Consider the following 17,192-nt stretch of genomic DNA (forward strand, 5'->3'; position numbering starts at 1 on the left):
GTGAAGAGATATGCTGATAGCCCTCATACATTGTGAATGAGTTATTTCCTCAAGCATGTGTCACTTGAGGCTCATGCCTGAGATTTCTGTCTTCTCTTCATTCTTCTCTTCCATGGGCCTGCGTCCCCAGCGAATCAGGGCCAATTCTCTTATGGGATATGTGCTCAGGAATTTGAAACAAGTCTTCAAGGGGTGCTAGTTGGTGAAGAAGCCCTGGAACGCTAATTTACCATCAGCTCATATTTAAAATGTCAATGTAGCAATACTTTTGCTGTCTGCAAATAGCAATAGAGAAGATTAATCTTCATATTAAAATGCCAGTTGAGATTTAAAATTAGCTTTGGAAAATGGACTTCTGCTACTTTTCTTGCTATGATGTTGGAGTTCAGAAAAACTTACGAAACTTTCTAATTACAGCTTCAAAACTCTTAATAATACAAATTTGAAACTAGCAGTGATATTGACTCCCCAGCATTTACAAAATGCCTTTTTTGCCCCTACTAAGGCAGTCCAGAGTGAAGTGCCAGTGATTAACAGCTAATATACCTCCTAGGAAATCTTTTTTGAGTCTTAGACTTCTTTGTCATTTTTGTCATGGAAAAGTACACATATCATAAACATATGCTTTGATGAATTTTCACCAATTAAACAAATCCATGTGACCATCATCCATATCAAGAAAGAGAACAATGCCAGTGCCCCAGGAGCCCCATTGTGCTCCCTGTCAGTATCCCTTCCTGCCACTGTCCCTTCACAAGTTCTGCCAAAATACCCAAGACTAGTTTTACCCATATATACCCTCTTGTACTGAGTTTCTCTCACTTAGCATTTCTTTTATGAGATTCAATATGTAACTTATTTCACTGCTGTATAGTGTCCTGCTGTGTGACTGTCACACCACTTATTTATCCATTCTGTTGATGGGAGCTACTAAGAATATGTCTTTTTTATTTCTTTTGTTTAAACTTGTTACTGAAGTATGGTTGGCATACAATATATTAGTTTCAGGTGTATAGCGAGTTTTGACAGTTCTATACATTACTAAACGCTCACCATGGTAAACATAGTCACCATCTGTCACCATAAATATTATTATTATTGACTATATTTACCATGCTGTACTTTTCATCTCCATGACTTACTTATTTTATGACTAGTAGTTCATACCTCTTAAACTGCTTCACCTATTTCCCCCATGCCCCCATCCACCTCCCTTCTGGCAACCACCAGTTTATTCTCCTTATTTAAGAGTCTGTTTGTTTTCTTTTTCAGATTCCACATATAAGTGTCATCATACGGTATTTGTCTTTCTCTGTCTGACTTATTTAACTTAGCCTAATACCCTCTAGATCCATCCATGTTGTTTCATTCTTTTTTATGGCTAATATTCCTGTGTATGTGTGTGTACCACATTTTTATCCATTTGTCTGCCGATGGACACTTGGGCTGCTTCCATATTTTGCTATGGTAAATAATACTGCAATAAAGATAGGGGTGTATATATCTTTTCAAATTAATGTTTTTGTTTTCTTTGGGTAGAAAACAGTATGGAGATTCCTCAAAAAATAAAAAATAGAGATATCATATGATCCAATAAGAATATAACTTTTGATAGATTTTTATTAAGACTTGGCTAGGGAAGTTGAAGCTATTTGGTCTTAAAAGGTTTAGATTAAATTCTAAGCATTTCCGGGGGACCTGGGTGGCTCAGTCAGTTAAGCATCTGCCTTCGGCTCAGGTCATGATCTCAAGGTCCTGGGATCGAGCCTCACATCAGGCTCTCTGCTCAGCAGAGAGTCTACTTCTCCCTCTCACTCTTCCTCTGTGTTCTCTCTCTCCCTCAAATAAATAAATAAAATCTTTAAAGTAAATAAATAAATAAATTCTAAATTCTAGGTATTTCCAGCCTTGTTATTTGGGAACTCTATTGCTGATTTCATTTCTGAAGCAGTATGTATTAGTAGTTGTAGTCTACGTAATTCTATGAGTGTAAGCTCCATACTTCTAGCTTGTCCCATGTTGTTCTGCCTGATGGTTAGAATATGCTGTCATATCACCCTTCTTATCCTTCACGGTTCAGCTTAGAGACCATCTCCTCCATGAAGCTTGACTGATCCTACAAGAGGTGACCTCTCTCTTTTCTGAAATGCCAGACTATTTGGTATATCTCCCTTTCCTCACATGCCTTTTATATTATGTTCTGTTCTAACACCCACCATCCCCTTTGTAGTAGCAGTTTCTGTATCTTGGTGTTACTTAAAAGAATACAAAGAGTCAGGGATAGTTCGGTAGACCTTTATTAAGAGTTTTTTTACATGGTGTCCCCTGTGCTGTGGGTGTCAGGCACTGTTACAACGCAAACCTGATTCAGAAAGAGTCTCAAGGATTTTATAGGTTACAGAATGAAAATAACAGCCTCCTCCCAATTTTATTACTCTCCCATCCGTATAGAATGGAATGAGTTTCTTCACCTGATCTTATTAACCCGTGGCCGTGTCTCATTTTGGCTCTACACCACCATTGTGAACTTAACCTTAGAACTTAGAATGGTTCAGTAAAACCAGTTCCTATCTAAGGCTCACAACATTCTATAGGCACATGTTTGATGGATTAAGCTATTCTGCCTTAATACCTTAAGAGGGATTAGGCAAAGGGCATCAAGTTGTAAGGTTACTTTTGTTTGTTGTGTTTTATCATTTTGCTGGAATTATCCATTTTCCTCTTTAATCATGATCAGGACTCTGTGTGATTAACTAGTACTATATCCAAGTAATATGCTACCTTTTTTTTTAAGTAGACTTCATACCCAATGTGGAGCCCAGCACAGGGCTTGAACTCACAATCCTGAGATCAGGACCTAAGCTGATATTAAGAGTCAGACACATAACCAACTGAGCCACCCAAGCACCCCCTATGCTACCTTATTTTATGCTCATTTCTTTCTAGCTCTTGATTGCTCTATTAGATGGTAAGGCCTGTGAAAGCGGGGCCACATCTCACTTGTCTTTGTGACTTCACTGTGTTAGGCTTCTAAAAATGTCTGAAGAACCATGAGAGACTATGGACTCTGGGAAACAAACTGAGGGCTTCAGAGGGGAGGGGGTGGGGGATGGGGATAGGCTGGTGATGGGTATTAAGGAGGGCACATATTGCATGGTGCACTGGGTGTTATACGCAAGTAATGAATCATGGAACTTTACATCAAAAACTTGGGATGTACTGTATGGTGACTAACATAACATAATTTAAAAGTTTTGTAAAAATGTCTGAAGATCAAAGAAAATGAGTGGCTCAACTGGCTTCATGAGGGAAGGACTTACCTGGGAATCTGAACACAGCTGAACTGTATAACCTTGAGCCCATTACCTCCTTCCTAAAACAAATCCAACTGATAATGTCTCCCTTCTTACCTACAAGGATATTTTGAGACAAAATTGGATCATACATAACATTTTGAGCCTTTTAGAGATAGAATTAGATAAGACACTTGCCTCTCACAAGTTGTATAACTTAGTTAGATGCCATCTTGTGCTAGAGTCCCCTTTCATGTCAAGACTTTCTTGCAAGCCTTCTTTTGAAAAATATATAATTCAAGTGATTTAGCCTTTCTGGTGATTTTGAAATGGTTTAAGAGATTACAGATCAAGAACGTATTGGGGGACTAAGTTAATTACCTGTCTCTGCCACCAGTTTCTCTATTCATGACCCTGGAGAAAGTCGCTTCTTTCTGCTCATTTTCACCTGTTGTCAGAGTACATTTCACCGTTGTAGGAAGTAAATTCGTGGAAATTCAGAGTTCTGAGCAGACTTAGCATCAACAGTTCCTGGCCCATAATAGGGTCTCAGTAAGTATTTGTAGAGTAAACTAATAAGTGAACCAATCAGTGCATTTCCGCCACTGCAGATGACTGCCATATTCCTGGCAGGCGCCATTCCTCCAGCCTCTGCTTCAGTACTTCTAGTGGTGGAGAGAGTTCACTCCCTCTGAAGGCCACTTATTCCCTTTGTCAACAAATTTAATGACTATCCAGTGCCACCTTGGACTCCTGCGAGGCGTCTTCCAAATCTGAGGGGCAGTTAGTCAGGGCCGTGCTGCGTTCCTCAAGCATCTTAGATGTATCTGTGTTGTAGTATTGATCAGGGTACAACGTATACTCTGATTTATAATGCCTGTTTGTCTCCCTTTCTCGACTGTGAGATCCACAAGGACAGAGGGTTGTCTTATTTTCTTTATACTCGCAGTCCTGGCATAGTACAGAATAGATGAGAGACTATGAGGGGTGGGGGTGGGGAACAGAGAAAATGAGAAGAAAGAACAATAATAACAGGGAGCACGTGTACTGATGGCCAACTCAGTGCTCCTCCTAAGAGGGATGTACTCACCCAAGGAGGTGTGCACCAAAAACCATCCATTGGGCTTGAGGAAGAAAATGTTGAAACTATTTCCATTTTTTTAAGTTCAACCATTTTAATTTCTGTTTTTCTGTATGTTTTATAGTAGCTACACTGGTTTAATATAGTTATACATGTGTTTAATTTATAAACAAACATATATTAGAGGGCACATGCTCAAACTTTTTTGCATGGAGGGACATATCAGAAGCTTGGAGACCCTTCATATAGCTGTTTGTCAGGTTCTAGGCTAAGCATTTTGCATGCATTATTTCATTTAGCACATCGAAAATCATGTGAGGGTTATACTATGGTCCCATTTTACAGATGAAGAAACTGAGGCATGGAAAGGTTAGGTAATTTGCCCAGTCACATCCAGCTGATAACTGGTGGGACGAGGGCCCAGACTCAGAGCTTTCTGGCTTAACCACTGCGCGTTCTCTGTTTTCTGTCCTAACACCTAGGGTTGTACCTGAGGCACGATACAGGGTTGTGGATTAAACATATAAAATGAATGGATGAACTAATCATACTGAGTACAGATTAAAGCTTTCTCAAGAAAAATTGTGAAAATGAAAATAAGATTTCCTTTCTCATTATAAAAGTGTGTTGGCAACAACGAGCCAAATGACATGCCCAGGTGACACATTGGAACACTTCATTCCATTTCTTGACAGAAAAACTGAAGCGAAGCCCAGCAAGTCACTGTTCACCGCTGAGCCCAAAGTCAAGCTGCTAGTCTTATTTTCACATCTGATGACTGAACTACCTTGTTTTTATTGAGCTATAACTTATATACCATAAAATTCAGCTTTTTAAGAGTACAGTTCAGTTTTTAGTATATTCACCGAATACTGCAACAATCTAATTTCAGAACATTCGCATCACCCCCCCCCCCCAGAGAAACTACACACCACTGGCTGCACCCCCATTTCTGCTCTCTCCACCCTGGGCAACCACCAATCTGCTTTCTGTCTCTATGGATTTGCGCATCCTGGACATTTCATATAAGTGGGATCATACAATCTGTGACCTTTGTCTACGGCTTCTTTCACTTAGCATGTTTTCAAGGTTCATCCATGTTGTAACATGTGTCAGTACTTTGTGACTCTTCATGGGCAAATTACGTTCCATTGTATGGATAAACAAATATCTATCCATCAGTTGATGGACATTTGGTTGTTTCCACCTATTGGCTGTTACAAATAGTGCTGCTGTGAACATTTGTGTTCAAGGTTTTGTATGAACATGTGTTTTCAGTTCTCTTGGGTATATACCTAGGAGTGAGTTGCTGGTTTGCATGACTGATGTTTAACATTTCGAGGAACCACCGCACTGTTTTCCAAAGTGGTGGCACCATTTTACATTCCCTCCAGCAATGTGTGAGGATTCCAATCTCTTGACATCCTCACCAACCCTTGTTGCTGTCGAACTTTTGTATAACAGTCCTAGTGGTTGTGAATGGGATTTCACTGAGGTGCTGATATGTATTTCTCTAATGACAATGATGTCAAGCATCTTTTCTTGTGTTTACTGCTCCCCCAACTATTTCTTCTGAACTTAAATTAGTGCTAGTTTTCTTTTTTTTTAATGTCTTTCATTGAAATACAAGTTTTGTTCTTCTTGTGATATCTGTTTTGTCCCAGGAACTCTCAAAACATATTAAATACTCATGAAATCTCCTATTAGAGATGGTATAACCTCTCAGAGTGCCAGGCTGCTGGAGCCATGAGTTGTAAAAACTTAAATGAGTTTCCACCAGCAACTTTCCAGAAAATCTCTACATTACATTATTAGATCACAAGCTTTGATAATCCCCAAACTATGATAATGATAGTGGTTTATTTAAAACTTCACAGACACACCAAGACTTTTTTTTTTAATTATATTTTCTTAACTTTTCTTCATTTCTTCCCTATGAGGCAGAAAAGAAGAGAAGGCAGTAGCTGTCTCAAAGGGTCCTCTGAGAAAGTAAGTGTAGAGATTTGAATATCTAAAAGATTCTAGTGTGTCATGAAACAAACCTTTTTTTTTTTTTTTTTAACAGAGGGAGGTGGAGGGTGGGGAGGGAGAGAGAGAATCCCAAGCAGGTTCCATGCCCAGCATGGAGCCCGATGCAAGGCTCGATGCACAGCCCTGAGATCACGACCTGAGCTGAAATCAAGAGTCAGATGCTCAACCGACTAAGCCACCCAGGGGTCCCATGAAACAAACCTTTTTGAGCACAACCAATGTTTGCAAATGGATAAGAAAATTTCAAGATTGTTTTTAAGTTATATGGCAGTCCTGGATGTAAATCACTACTCAAATGTGATACTAACATTTCACCGATGTTGAAATTAACTTTGCTATCAAACTTGGTTTAGATCACAGAGAAAGAGAAGGATTTGAAAATTCCATATGACAGTTTCTTCCCTGTACATTGAAAGAATATTTACATTAGCCTCTAAAGATTTGTAGTAGTATTCCTGGGGGGAAAAATGCCTGACAGATTACATGTATAGTAAAGTCCATATCAGTGAAAGTGTTTATTATAGCTGTGAGGTCTTTCTGGCTTTCAGAACTTACATGTTCCCATTTTAAGATTAAATTTTACTTGATGGCTTTTATCAGCATTAGTCGTTTTCAATCTTACTGCAAGTTGAATGTATTTGGTCATAATGTTCACAGTGATGAAATTCATCAGTATTTTGAAACTGGACTTTTAAATGGAAAGTGATTTTTCTTTTTAAAAAAACTTTTTGGGGGCGCCTGGGTGGCACAGCGGTTAAGCATCTGCCTTCGGCTCAGGGCGTGATCCCGGCGTTATGGGATCGAGCCCCACATCAGGCTCCTCCGCTATGGGCCTGCTTCTTCCTCTCCCACTCCCCCTGCTTGTGTTCCCTCTCTTGCTGGCTGTCTCTATCTCTGTCGAATAAATAAATAAAATCTTTAAAAAAAAAAAAACTTTTTGAATTTTTGTTTAGTCAAATACTGGTGAAGCACCAGACAGGGGAAATACAGTGAGTGTAAGGTGGTCACTGTGTTTGCCTTTGTAGAGTTTGTAGACCACCTGCAAATGCCAAAAACCATGATGTAACTGCAACTGTGATGAATGCTAAAAATGAACACCTTCTGATTCCAGGAGAGCACTTAGTGAAGGGGCTGCCCCAGTTTGTGATTGTCAGAAAAGGCTCCCCTGGGAGATGACACAGTGTGGAATCTAAAGGGCACCTAGGAGTTAGCCAGCACATGGACCTCACGGGCTAGCACTAAGGCACACACAAGCTTGATGCTCTTGAGGACTTTAATGAGCGACAGTGTGGCTGATATGCCAGGAGCAGAAAGACAAGGTGCAGCAGGTGAGGCAGGCATTGTATCAGGGCACGTTAAGGATTGGGGCCTCGGTGAGTGGAGGAGAGCCACCGAAGGGGTTAAGGCTGTAGAGTAGCATGTGTTGGTCATCTATAAATTAAGAACAGGCATGTGACCCTTTGCTCTGTCACTTTTTTCTCTCTTGATCAGGAATATGACTGGAGAAACTATCAGCCCAGCCAAATGAGTGAATCTGAGTTGCAAATGCTGGCAAGCCTGCGGCGGCAACAAAATGAAGAACTGGAGGACACGGGGGCTTCCCACGGCCTCAGTGCGTCCCAGGTTGACAACTGTAACGTCAGCATTAGTACCAGCAGTGACGACACCACCACCTGGAATTCCTGCCTGCCACCTGTGAGTCCAGGGCTCTGGGTCTTTGTGTACTAATACCTTAACGAGGAGCAAACTTCTCTCTAACACAGCCCAGCCTTGCCTGGGAAAACTAGGGCCAACATGAGAACACTGCCCATGAAAAATATTCAGAGCCCATTCAGAAGCACCTGACCGGCCCAGTCAGTAGAGCAGGCAGCTCTTGATCGTGCGGTTGTAAGTTCAAGCCCTACGTTGGGTATAGAGATTACTTAAAAATAAAATAAAATAAAGAAATATTCAGAGCCCATTCTGAAATAGTATTTTAGGCCTGAGGGCATTGTCTTTTCTTAAACTGTCTTACTTACCTTCAGATAATGTATGCTCATTGTGTGGTGATATGTCCAAACATACATTGAAAGCAAAAAAGAATCATTTTACTGTCAATTCTGGGTCTCTCACTGCATCCGCAGCTCCTAGCACAGGCCTGGCACATAGAGAGGGCTCAGTATTTGTTAAATGAATGAACAAAATGATATTTGCTCCTCCCTGTGTTTGACGGCCATGGTAGGCACTGCAGACGGTTCAGCAGCTTACCTTTTCCTGTATGTTTATACAGTTAAAGCACTTTTAAATATGGCCCATCGTCCTCACTGTGGACCAGCAGAGGAGGTGGATCAGGTCAAAGTCTTCCTGTCTTTCAGGTGAAGGAAGTAAACTCTCCGGGGCCCAAGTTTCCACACCTGGTCAGTGGTGGAGCCCAGAGCAGAGCCCAGTTTTTTGACTCAGTCTGTTTTCCCCACTTCTGGCCTTGGGGATCTTATGACTGAATTGGAAAGACAAAGCAGAAACGCTAATAGAACAGTCCTAAGCAGCTTTAAAAATGTCATAAGGCAGAATAGTAAAAGCAGTATTTCAATAGTGGTAATTAAAGCTACTATTTCTTTAAGCACCTAGAGACATGTTAAGACCTTCATAGGCCCAAGGAAATTTACTTATAATTTACTTATATTTACCTATAAGGCCACATTCAACATCAAATCAAACATATTAAAATACGCTTTCATCCAACAGTAAATATTACTTTTTTACTATATAATTTTTGAAGGGAAATATAAAATTAAGTAACTTTGATTTATATTTATATGAAATTATGTAAAAGCTGAATTCAAGTGTAGTTGACAGTGGATAACGTGTATTTTAAGTATCTAATTAAATATTTATTAATTTTCCAATTTTCTTTCCAAGAAAATTTTTTTTTCCAAATCTCCAGCGTCTTTGTAGATGTTAGCAATCTCAGAGGCACTGGCACCAGGCCTTCCATGTGTTATCTAACTCAGTCCTTACTGCTGTGGTATGTGGTAAGCGCTGTTCCAGATGAGAACACTGAGACTCTTGAGTGATTCAGACTTAGCTTGGCATGACTCCTGAGTCTGAGCTCCTAGCCACCATGATAGGGTGACTTCTCAATGTGTGACTTAATTTGTCAAATGGGTGCCATGGATATCCAGTGGATGGTGACATTTCTGCTCTGGAGAGTACATACACATCTTCATGGAGGAGGAATTCAGATTGGCTCTAAGGAGATGTAGGGGAAGAAGGATGTTTTCATGAGTGTTTTTTATCCCTACTTTGCCCACCCTCCAGGCTTCTCTTGCCTTAGTTTTTCATTAAACTAAATGACCAAGCATGTATAAGGCCTCAAGCAGCCTTGGTGCCAAAGAGTATCTACCCATCCAACAAAAGTACCCCTGTGTGCTGGTCACTCAGAGTACCCTTATAGCCAGGTCTAAGAACATAAGAGTAAGTTGCAGATTTTTGCCAATACAATTTACAGTGAAATTGAAATATTGCCTTTCTTATAAAATATTCCTCAGCAGTCAATTAAACGGAAAGTAAGAAAGAGAACAGTGGCCTCCTGAACAAGCTCATTCTGTCATGAAGTAGCTTGGAGACCAACATTACAAAGGGCAAACTGAGGAATGATTATTTATGGACTGAAAAGGCTGAGCTCTTGGTTGCCCTGGATACCATGTTCTCATCACCGTCCTGTGCTGGCAAGGACTAAAGTTCTCATGCACAATAACTACTCTCCTCTAAAAGTATACAGCCAAAAATAACACCATTAGTAATGAACGTAATAACCCCTCCATTTGACCAAATGAGAAACTGAAAACAGTCTACTTTTCAGACAACGAAAATAATTGAAAAGCCCACCTAGGTATTCATAAGATATGTTTATTATTGCATCAAATTCAGTCTATTTCAATATTGGAGCTATCACCAAATGGAAAATTGCATTTCTTAATGAACTCTGCATCTTGTTGCTCATATAGAGTTTAAATAGATCAATTTACAAGAACCATTGTAGTCTTTCTGAGAGCTCATGCCTTTCTCTTTAGAAGTTGTGCAGGGAGAGTGAAAAAGAAGAAATGAACGAACTCCTAACTTTATTTATCACAATGGTATCCTGCTTTTCGTGTATCTCAATGGTGCTGCCATCCACGGTGGCACTCCACCAGAAATTTGGAGGACATCTCCACTTCTCCCACCTCTTCATTTCCAAATCCTAAGAATCCTCAGGATTTTACTCCTCCCTACCTAACACCATAGCCTTGGCACTTTATTTTTCATCCACATTCCCTCAGTAGTCTCCCGGTACCTCTGTACCTCCCATCCAAGCACCTGATGATTAGAAACATCTGCTCTGAGGTCAAATGGCCAAGGTTCAAATCCAAGCTGTGACCTTGTAAAGCACTTGGCACTATATCTGAGACATAATATGCATTTAGTAAATTAAGGTTGTCATTATTATTATCATTATTATTCACACTAGTGATCTTCCTAAAGCCCAGATCTAATCTTACCTCTTCCCTGCATAAAGCCTTTCCTAGTTCCCATTGGCTCTTTGGTTTGGCATACAGGGCCCCCCATGATCTGAGGCCTGCTCCTCTCCCCCTGCTCATCTCTCACTGTTCCTCACCTTTCACTCCATGCTTCTATCCAAGTTATAACTTCCTGAATGCACTCTGCACACATCCTTGTACCTTGTAAGTGATGATCTCTCCATACATAGCCTACTGTAGCCCTTCTCTAAGCCTCATTGTGAGAGACAGACCTTCCCTTCTGCCACTAGAGCCAGGAATATCTCGATGACACTCTTGTTCCCTAACCCAAGTTCAGCTGCCTGTCACCTGAAAGATTGTTACTCAACAAACGAGTTTGGATTGGAAAGGAGTTTGAGTTTTATTCAGGAGGCCAACCCCTGGGGAGAAGGCGGACTCTTGTCCAAAGGCCACCTCGGAGGTTTCTGCCTGGCCCAGGGGTTTTTCAAGGGGTTTAAGGCAGTAAATAGCAAAGGGAGTATAGTGGCCTGCGACATATCTTGGTCATGCAGTCCTGCAAAGGAGGGTGAGGTCTGCAGATAACGCAAAGGGAGGTAGGTAAAATCATTTGTGTGACCTGAAAAAGAACAACATCTTGCTACAAAATTACTGAGCTCCTCAGAAAGCCAAGGTGGCTTCCAGCAGACTTGCTGGCCTTTGCGGCCTGGGAAATTTCTGGTCCTTCACTCCTCAAGGCCGGTGGTCTGCAAATCTCAAAGAAAGTAATTTAGTTCTGTTACAGATCAAGGGCCTTCAGTAAGCAAGTAAGGAGTGTGTTAACTTGAAGCAACCCTTAAGACCAGCTGGGGTACTGTTTAACTCTCACCTCAGCCTGGTTTATCTGTCTCACATTAATTCATTCCACATATTTGGTTTTTTGCTTTTGTTTTTGAGCGGTACAGTATGCTGTGATCTCTGCCTGGGATACAAATAAAGCTTGACCTGGCCTTGAGATGTTCACCATATTGGAGAGAGGCAGAGAGTCAACATCTCACTGTAAGTCAGGGCACTGAGTGATGACAGAAAGAAGAGTTCCATAATAGATCGTAGAAGAGAGGCCCACGTCAGAGAAACAGTTGGTTCTACTGCTGGTTTCAGGGATACTTTCACAGAGAAGGCTACAGTTAAGCCAGAGTTCGAGAATGAATGTAAGCTCACCATGTGGAAAGAGGGGGAAAGGAATTCCAAGTTCTGAAAAGGAACAGAATTAAATCTATGGAGGCGGGGGTGGAGTCTCTCCTTGAACAGGATAACCTCCTCTTGGTGTCCTTGCTTCTCCATCACCTTGAACAGAACTTGAAATGAGTCTTTGCTTGTCTTACCATCACTACCCACCCCTAACCAACGTACACACAGAAGGCCCCCATACTCCAGCTACAGCACGCACCATGCCCGTCACTGCCATGCCCTATGTCCAGATCATGTCAGTCATGTCATTGCTCATCATGCTCTTCCCTCTGCCTGGGAGACCCTCCGTCCCGCTTCTCTACCTGGAACACTCCATTGTTCTCCGAGGCCCAACTCAAATGTCGCTGCTTCGTGAAACCCTCTCTGGCGCTCCACCACCCTGCACAGAATTATTTCTTCCTTCTGCGGGTTCCCGTTATCTTCAGTCTCAAAGTTAGCATTTACCACATCAGGGAGCCATTGTTAGCAATGTGCCCCACGCCTGGTTGTGAGCTCCCTGATGGCGGTACCATGCTGAGCACAGTGCCTGGCATGAGGTCACACTCAGTCACTGGCTGTTAGTCATCGACAGAATGAATCAATCAGTAATATTAAAAAGATTCCTTTTTCACTCTACAATAAGGTAGTTCTCATCAAAATTCCAAAATAAACATCAGCTTTGCTTTGTTTAAATAAACCCTGAACGATGTAGGTAATATATTACATTCAAGACTTGCTAAATGGATATTAAATATACAGACAAAGGAAAAATCTCTCTCTGGACAGGGCTTGATGACCAATTGTTTAAAAAGGAGATTTAAGCAGGTCACATTCAATTTAGCATCTTTACCTAACGACTTCACACACGCTGCCATCTGAAACCAGAAAGCCCATGCAGAGTAAAATGAAGAGTCTTTAGCAAAATCTATTGTGTTTACTACAAGCTCTGATTCCTCAGCTTTCCTCAGCATCTGTACCGTTCAGAGTAATATGTACTGTTTAAAAGGTGTTTAGGTATAATAAATTAGTCATTTAAAAGTGTAATTAAATGTAACCATATTTCTCATAGCAAATTGGCTTTTGTAGGCATCTCTTGCTAAATAAATCAAGCCTACTGAGAAATCCATTGGCCTTTGACAGACAAATTTTTCAAAGTTTCTAACTTAGAACCAAATTCAATTAAAACAATACTTTACAACTTCTCTGGAAACCAGGCTACAAGTAATCAATTTTGGAGGGTTTCTGTTAGGAGTAGCCCTCATGAGATTTATTCAAAAACTCAGCTCTAGGCAGCCTTAGGAAGGGAACTAGGAGTTGCTTATAATGGATTCTTGAGTGAATTTTATTTTGGTGAGGGCTTTTGATTGACAATAGCATAAAACCATGTCTGGTGTGTGTGTGTGTTTATGGTTTCTTTTTAAGGAAAAAGAGTAGCTATTAATAGAAACAGCTTTTTGCAGTGTCCAAAAGAATCTAGACTCTGCTTCAGCCAACCTGAGCTCAAATCCCAGCTCTGCCATTTACTGGCACGATGGCCTATAAAATGGGAATCGTAAAAGGCCTTCCTCGTATTGGCACGGTAAGAACTGAATGCATGCAGGAGATGCATGTGCCCAGTGCCTAGCAGAGTAAGCTCAGAGCTGTTACCTATTGCTCCCCCGAAGTAATTCTCCTCAAAGGGCCACTTGAGTGATCAGAAAAGATTTCTAGGATATTTCCCCTTTTTGTGACTACTGAAGGCTGTAAGGAGAGCTAGAGGCTCTGTTGTGCTTGTTTTCATGTGAGCTTAACCACTGAAATCCAGACTTATCCCCTCAGAGCTTTACAAATAAGCTCTTTCGTTATTTTATTATATCAGTATTTCATTATTTCTCTGTCCTGCCTCTACCTGAGATTCAAGAAGAGCGTGCCTCATGTGCATGCTGTTTGTAAGCTGAAACCCTAAAACCATCATTCCTTCAAGTTAAGAATTCCCGTAATCTAATATCAAGCATGTAAGTCTCCTCAGCTTGTTTTTAAAAAAAAAATGTTCATCGCATGCATCCCTCAACATAGCACATTGCAGAGCATAATATTTGGAGAAAAACAAGGCAAAATGCACTTAATAAAATTACAAGCATATGGTGAGGTTCTCAGAAAAGTTATTTATGGTCTCGATTAACCTTGCAACATTTTTGCCATTTTCATAGGTTTTACATAACACCATGAAAATATTGTCTTTACCTTTTAACGTGGCAGGATTATCTTATCTCCTGTTCTTTTATTTAGCTTCACTTCTCTCCCTCACCCCCAAATTTCTAGCAGCTTGATCATGGAAAAGCAAAACTTCTTGTTCTCAGTGGCCGATTTTAGGAGTTCCGTTTTCCTGACACTAGTGCATAGCAACAGCGCCACCAAAAGGACAAGGTCCTCAGTTTCTAGGATCTGTTCCCTTTCTTTGCTCATCAGCGTATCAGCGTTTTACGTGATGATTGCTGGCTGCTACGTGTCCAATATATTATATATTGGCATTTCAGGCTCTTTATAGTTAATAGGTCTTAATTGTTCTGATCTACAGATTCATTAACTTCTCAGCTGTCTTTGGGTGTAATGAGTTTTCTTTTAATTCTCCTGAACTAAAAAGGTAAGTAGTTGATTGTGCTAAGCGGCAGATAAATCAGATGAGCAGCTGTTCGTACACCACTATAGAAATGATATATGAAAACTGATAGTAGAGTCAATGTATTACTGAAATGTGTGAGTTGTTCCGTTTAGTGACTATGAAAGTCACCCCATGAAATAAGCTTTCCTCATTCTCAAAGTATTATCTATCATACCTTACGTTTGTCCCAAATTTAGCAATGTGGCAAAACTTACCTTCTTTAATTTTAAATATATAGTGACATGTCAGAAGAATGAAATCAGGTGAATTTAATTTATAGTGAGGAGGTCATTTTATAGATTTCAAATAAATATTTCAGACCACTTTTTTTTTTTTTTTTTTTTTTTGCTGTCATAACCTGAACCGAGTTTGTCATGTATGTTTTCAAAAGCGTTGGTATTCACCCCTATAGGTGAACCTCTGAGCTGATTAAGCACTACCACCTAATGGCTAAGAGGGTAAACTGTGGTGACCTGGGTTTGAACTCTGGCTCCCCTGTTTCCTGGCCGGCATGACCTTGGGTTAACACCCAGTGTCTGAATTTCCTCTCCTGTTAGATGGAGTTGTTAATCCTATCTGTTTCACAGAATTGCTGTGAGGAACAAATGAGATAATATCTAGCAAGGATTTAACAGAGTACGTGCTGATTAAATGTCAGCCAGCGCTATGATTATTGCCATAGTTATCTGTAGGTATTGGTTGCTCTTCTTTTGCTGCTTCTTAGGATATTCCCTGAATACGGATGAATTCCAAAGTCAAAAAACTGATTTTATTCTTTTTTACCTGGTGCTTTCGTAGGATATTGCCTGCCTAGGATTAGTACAAGTAGGTTTACTGCTGCGTGTGTATCGAAACAGATCTGTTTCCGTTTGTGGATGGGGGCATCTGGCTTCAGACTGCCCATCATGTTCCCCCCAAGCCCACCCCACCATGTTCAGAGAGCTCTTAGGAACCATTAGGCACATTCTCGTTCATTCTGATTTGGATCTAGGAAAATAAAAAGACCTCATCCAAGTGAAAGCTTTGCCCTTCCAAAGCATCAAAGCAAAGTTAGGGCAGCTGAAATACCTTAAAGGGGTTTTTTAGCTGCGTCATTGCCATAGTCCCTTCCTGTCCCGGAGTCTGATTATGAAATTAGGAGACATGTACAGAGAAAGGGAATTAGGGCCACCCAGTTTTGTATGGTATCCACTCCAAAACAAGACTTGTGTCCTTCCCCGACTGAGTACCTCGCAGGTGGGGCGTCTAAGGCCATGTATAGCAGTTACGTGTGGCAGTCAGAATGCTCTGCCATGGTATGCCATCGTTAAATTGGAAGTGAGTTATTGAATAAAAGATTTGGGGGTACCAACTCGATAATTAGTTTTCAATACTAAAAATTAAGCTAAGGAATTGGGTGTTCAGACTGAGTTCCACTACCCTACAGTTGTTTTAAACGGAATTTTTTTCCTTTACTTTTCTGTTCCCTCATGTTAGCACTCTTTACTATTTCAAAACATTTTCACTGGTTATTCTTTGTTGTTGTTTTCTAACACTTAGAAACCACTATAAATGTGAATCTTTTGTCGACTGTGTTCTTTTTTACTATTTGCATCACCAGATCGGTTTTATACAGACAGGAGCAAATGCAGAAAGGGTCAGTCTGTGTACTCTGAGAGCTGAGTCACAAATGAGACAGGATTCTATAGACATTTCTATTCTCCAGAGGATGGAGTGAGTCATTTGGAATGAGGGGGTTGGAGACAGGTGTAAATAGAATTAATGGTGTAAAATTAAGAAAATGGAAATTTGCTGAATACCAGAACTGTGATGCGTAGAGAGTTATGGAAATGCCTCTGGAAGCAAATCGGCGGAGGCCCGTTCACTGGAGTCCTGAGTTCAGCTGAACTACTGGGCGAATACCGATGAACATATTATCGGGAGTATTTCTGCACCAGTGTGAGATGCTCTAAAGAACCCGTTAAGCCCTTTGCTTGCTAATTCCTTTTTGCTGTGAAATAATAAAGCCTAAATCATAAAACTAAATTTCACTTGCAAATTGCTGGAAGTCTTATTTCTCCAGTGAGATCAAATATGTCTTATGACAAGTTTTTCCTTCCACTGTTCTCCCAGCTGTTGTTTCTTATTACTGAAATGGTGATGCATTGATACCGGTTCAATTACCAAAGTATCTGAGTACATTTAAATTCATGGTGCATCACAGAGAGCCAGGCTAAGCGACTGTGATTATCAGACAGGGTGTTTGATTTAAATTAAAGGAACACTTCCAAGAGATTATTTATAGAGGAAGACAGTTTACTCTAAAGGATTCCCATGACTCACATCTTTAATATTTTAGGAGCCATTAAAATAAGGACTATGTGAAAAATAAGGAATATGTGGTCTATATGTATAGGTGCCTTTGCCATACTGTTTCTCTCTGTTAGAGTCAGCACTGTAGACCA

General features: G+C 40.5%; 1 protein-coding gene across 16 annotated transcripts in view; it reads left to right on the forward strand.

The window, feature by feature from the left end:
- CFAP20DC (CFAP20 domain containing) overlaps positions 1-17,192 on the forward strand; it is a 236,640-nt gene that overhangs the window by 169,130 nt on the left and 50,318 nt on the right. For 11 of the 16 annotated variants that reach the window (XR_015726660.1, XM_087866894.1, XM_087866899.1 and 8 more), the window contains 2 exons: positions 6,319-6,363; positions 7,897-8,100. Coding sequence is in view for 15 of the 16 variants with exons in the window: in XM_087866894.1 (XP_087723020.1) it covers positions 6,319-6,363; positions 7,897-8,100 (249 nt within the window). In the remaining variant the exon portion in view is untranslated. The remainder of the gene's footprint in view (positions 1-6,318; positions 6,364-7,896; positions 8,101-17,192) is intronic. The other 5 variants (XM_045807488.2, XM_087866893.1, XM_087866898.1 and 2 more) reach the window with 1 other exon arrangement.

Source organism: Ursus americanus, chromosome 14, assembly GCF_024610735.1.
Source record: "Ursus americanus isolate L20-20 chromosome 14, mUrsAme1.1.p, whole genome shotgun sequence".
NCBI classification, from domain to species: domain Eukaryota; kingdom Metazoa; phylum Chordata; class Mammalia; order Carnivora; family Ursidae; genus Ursus; species Ursus americanus.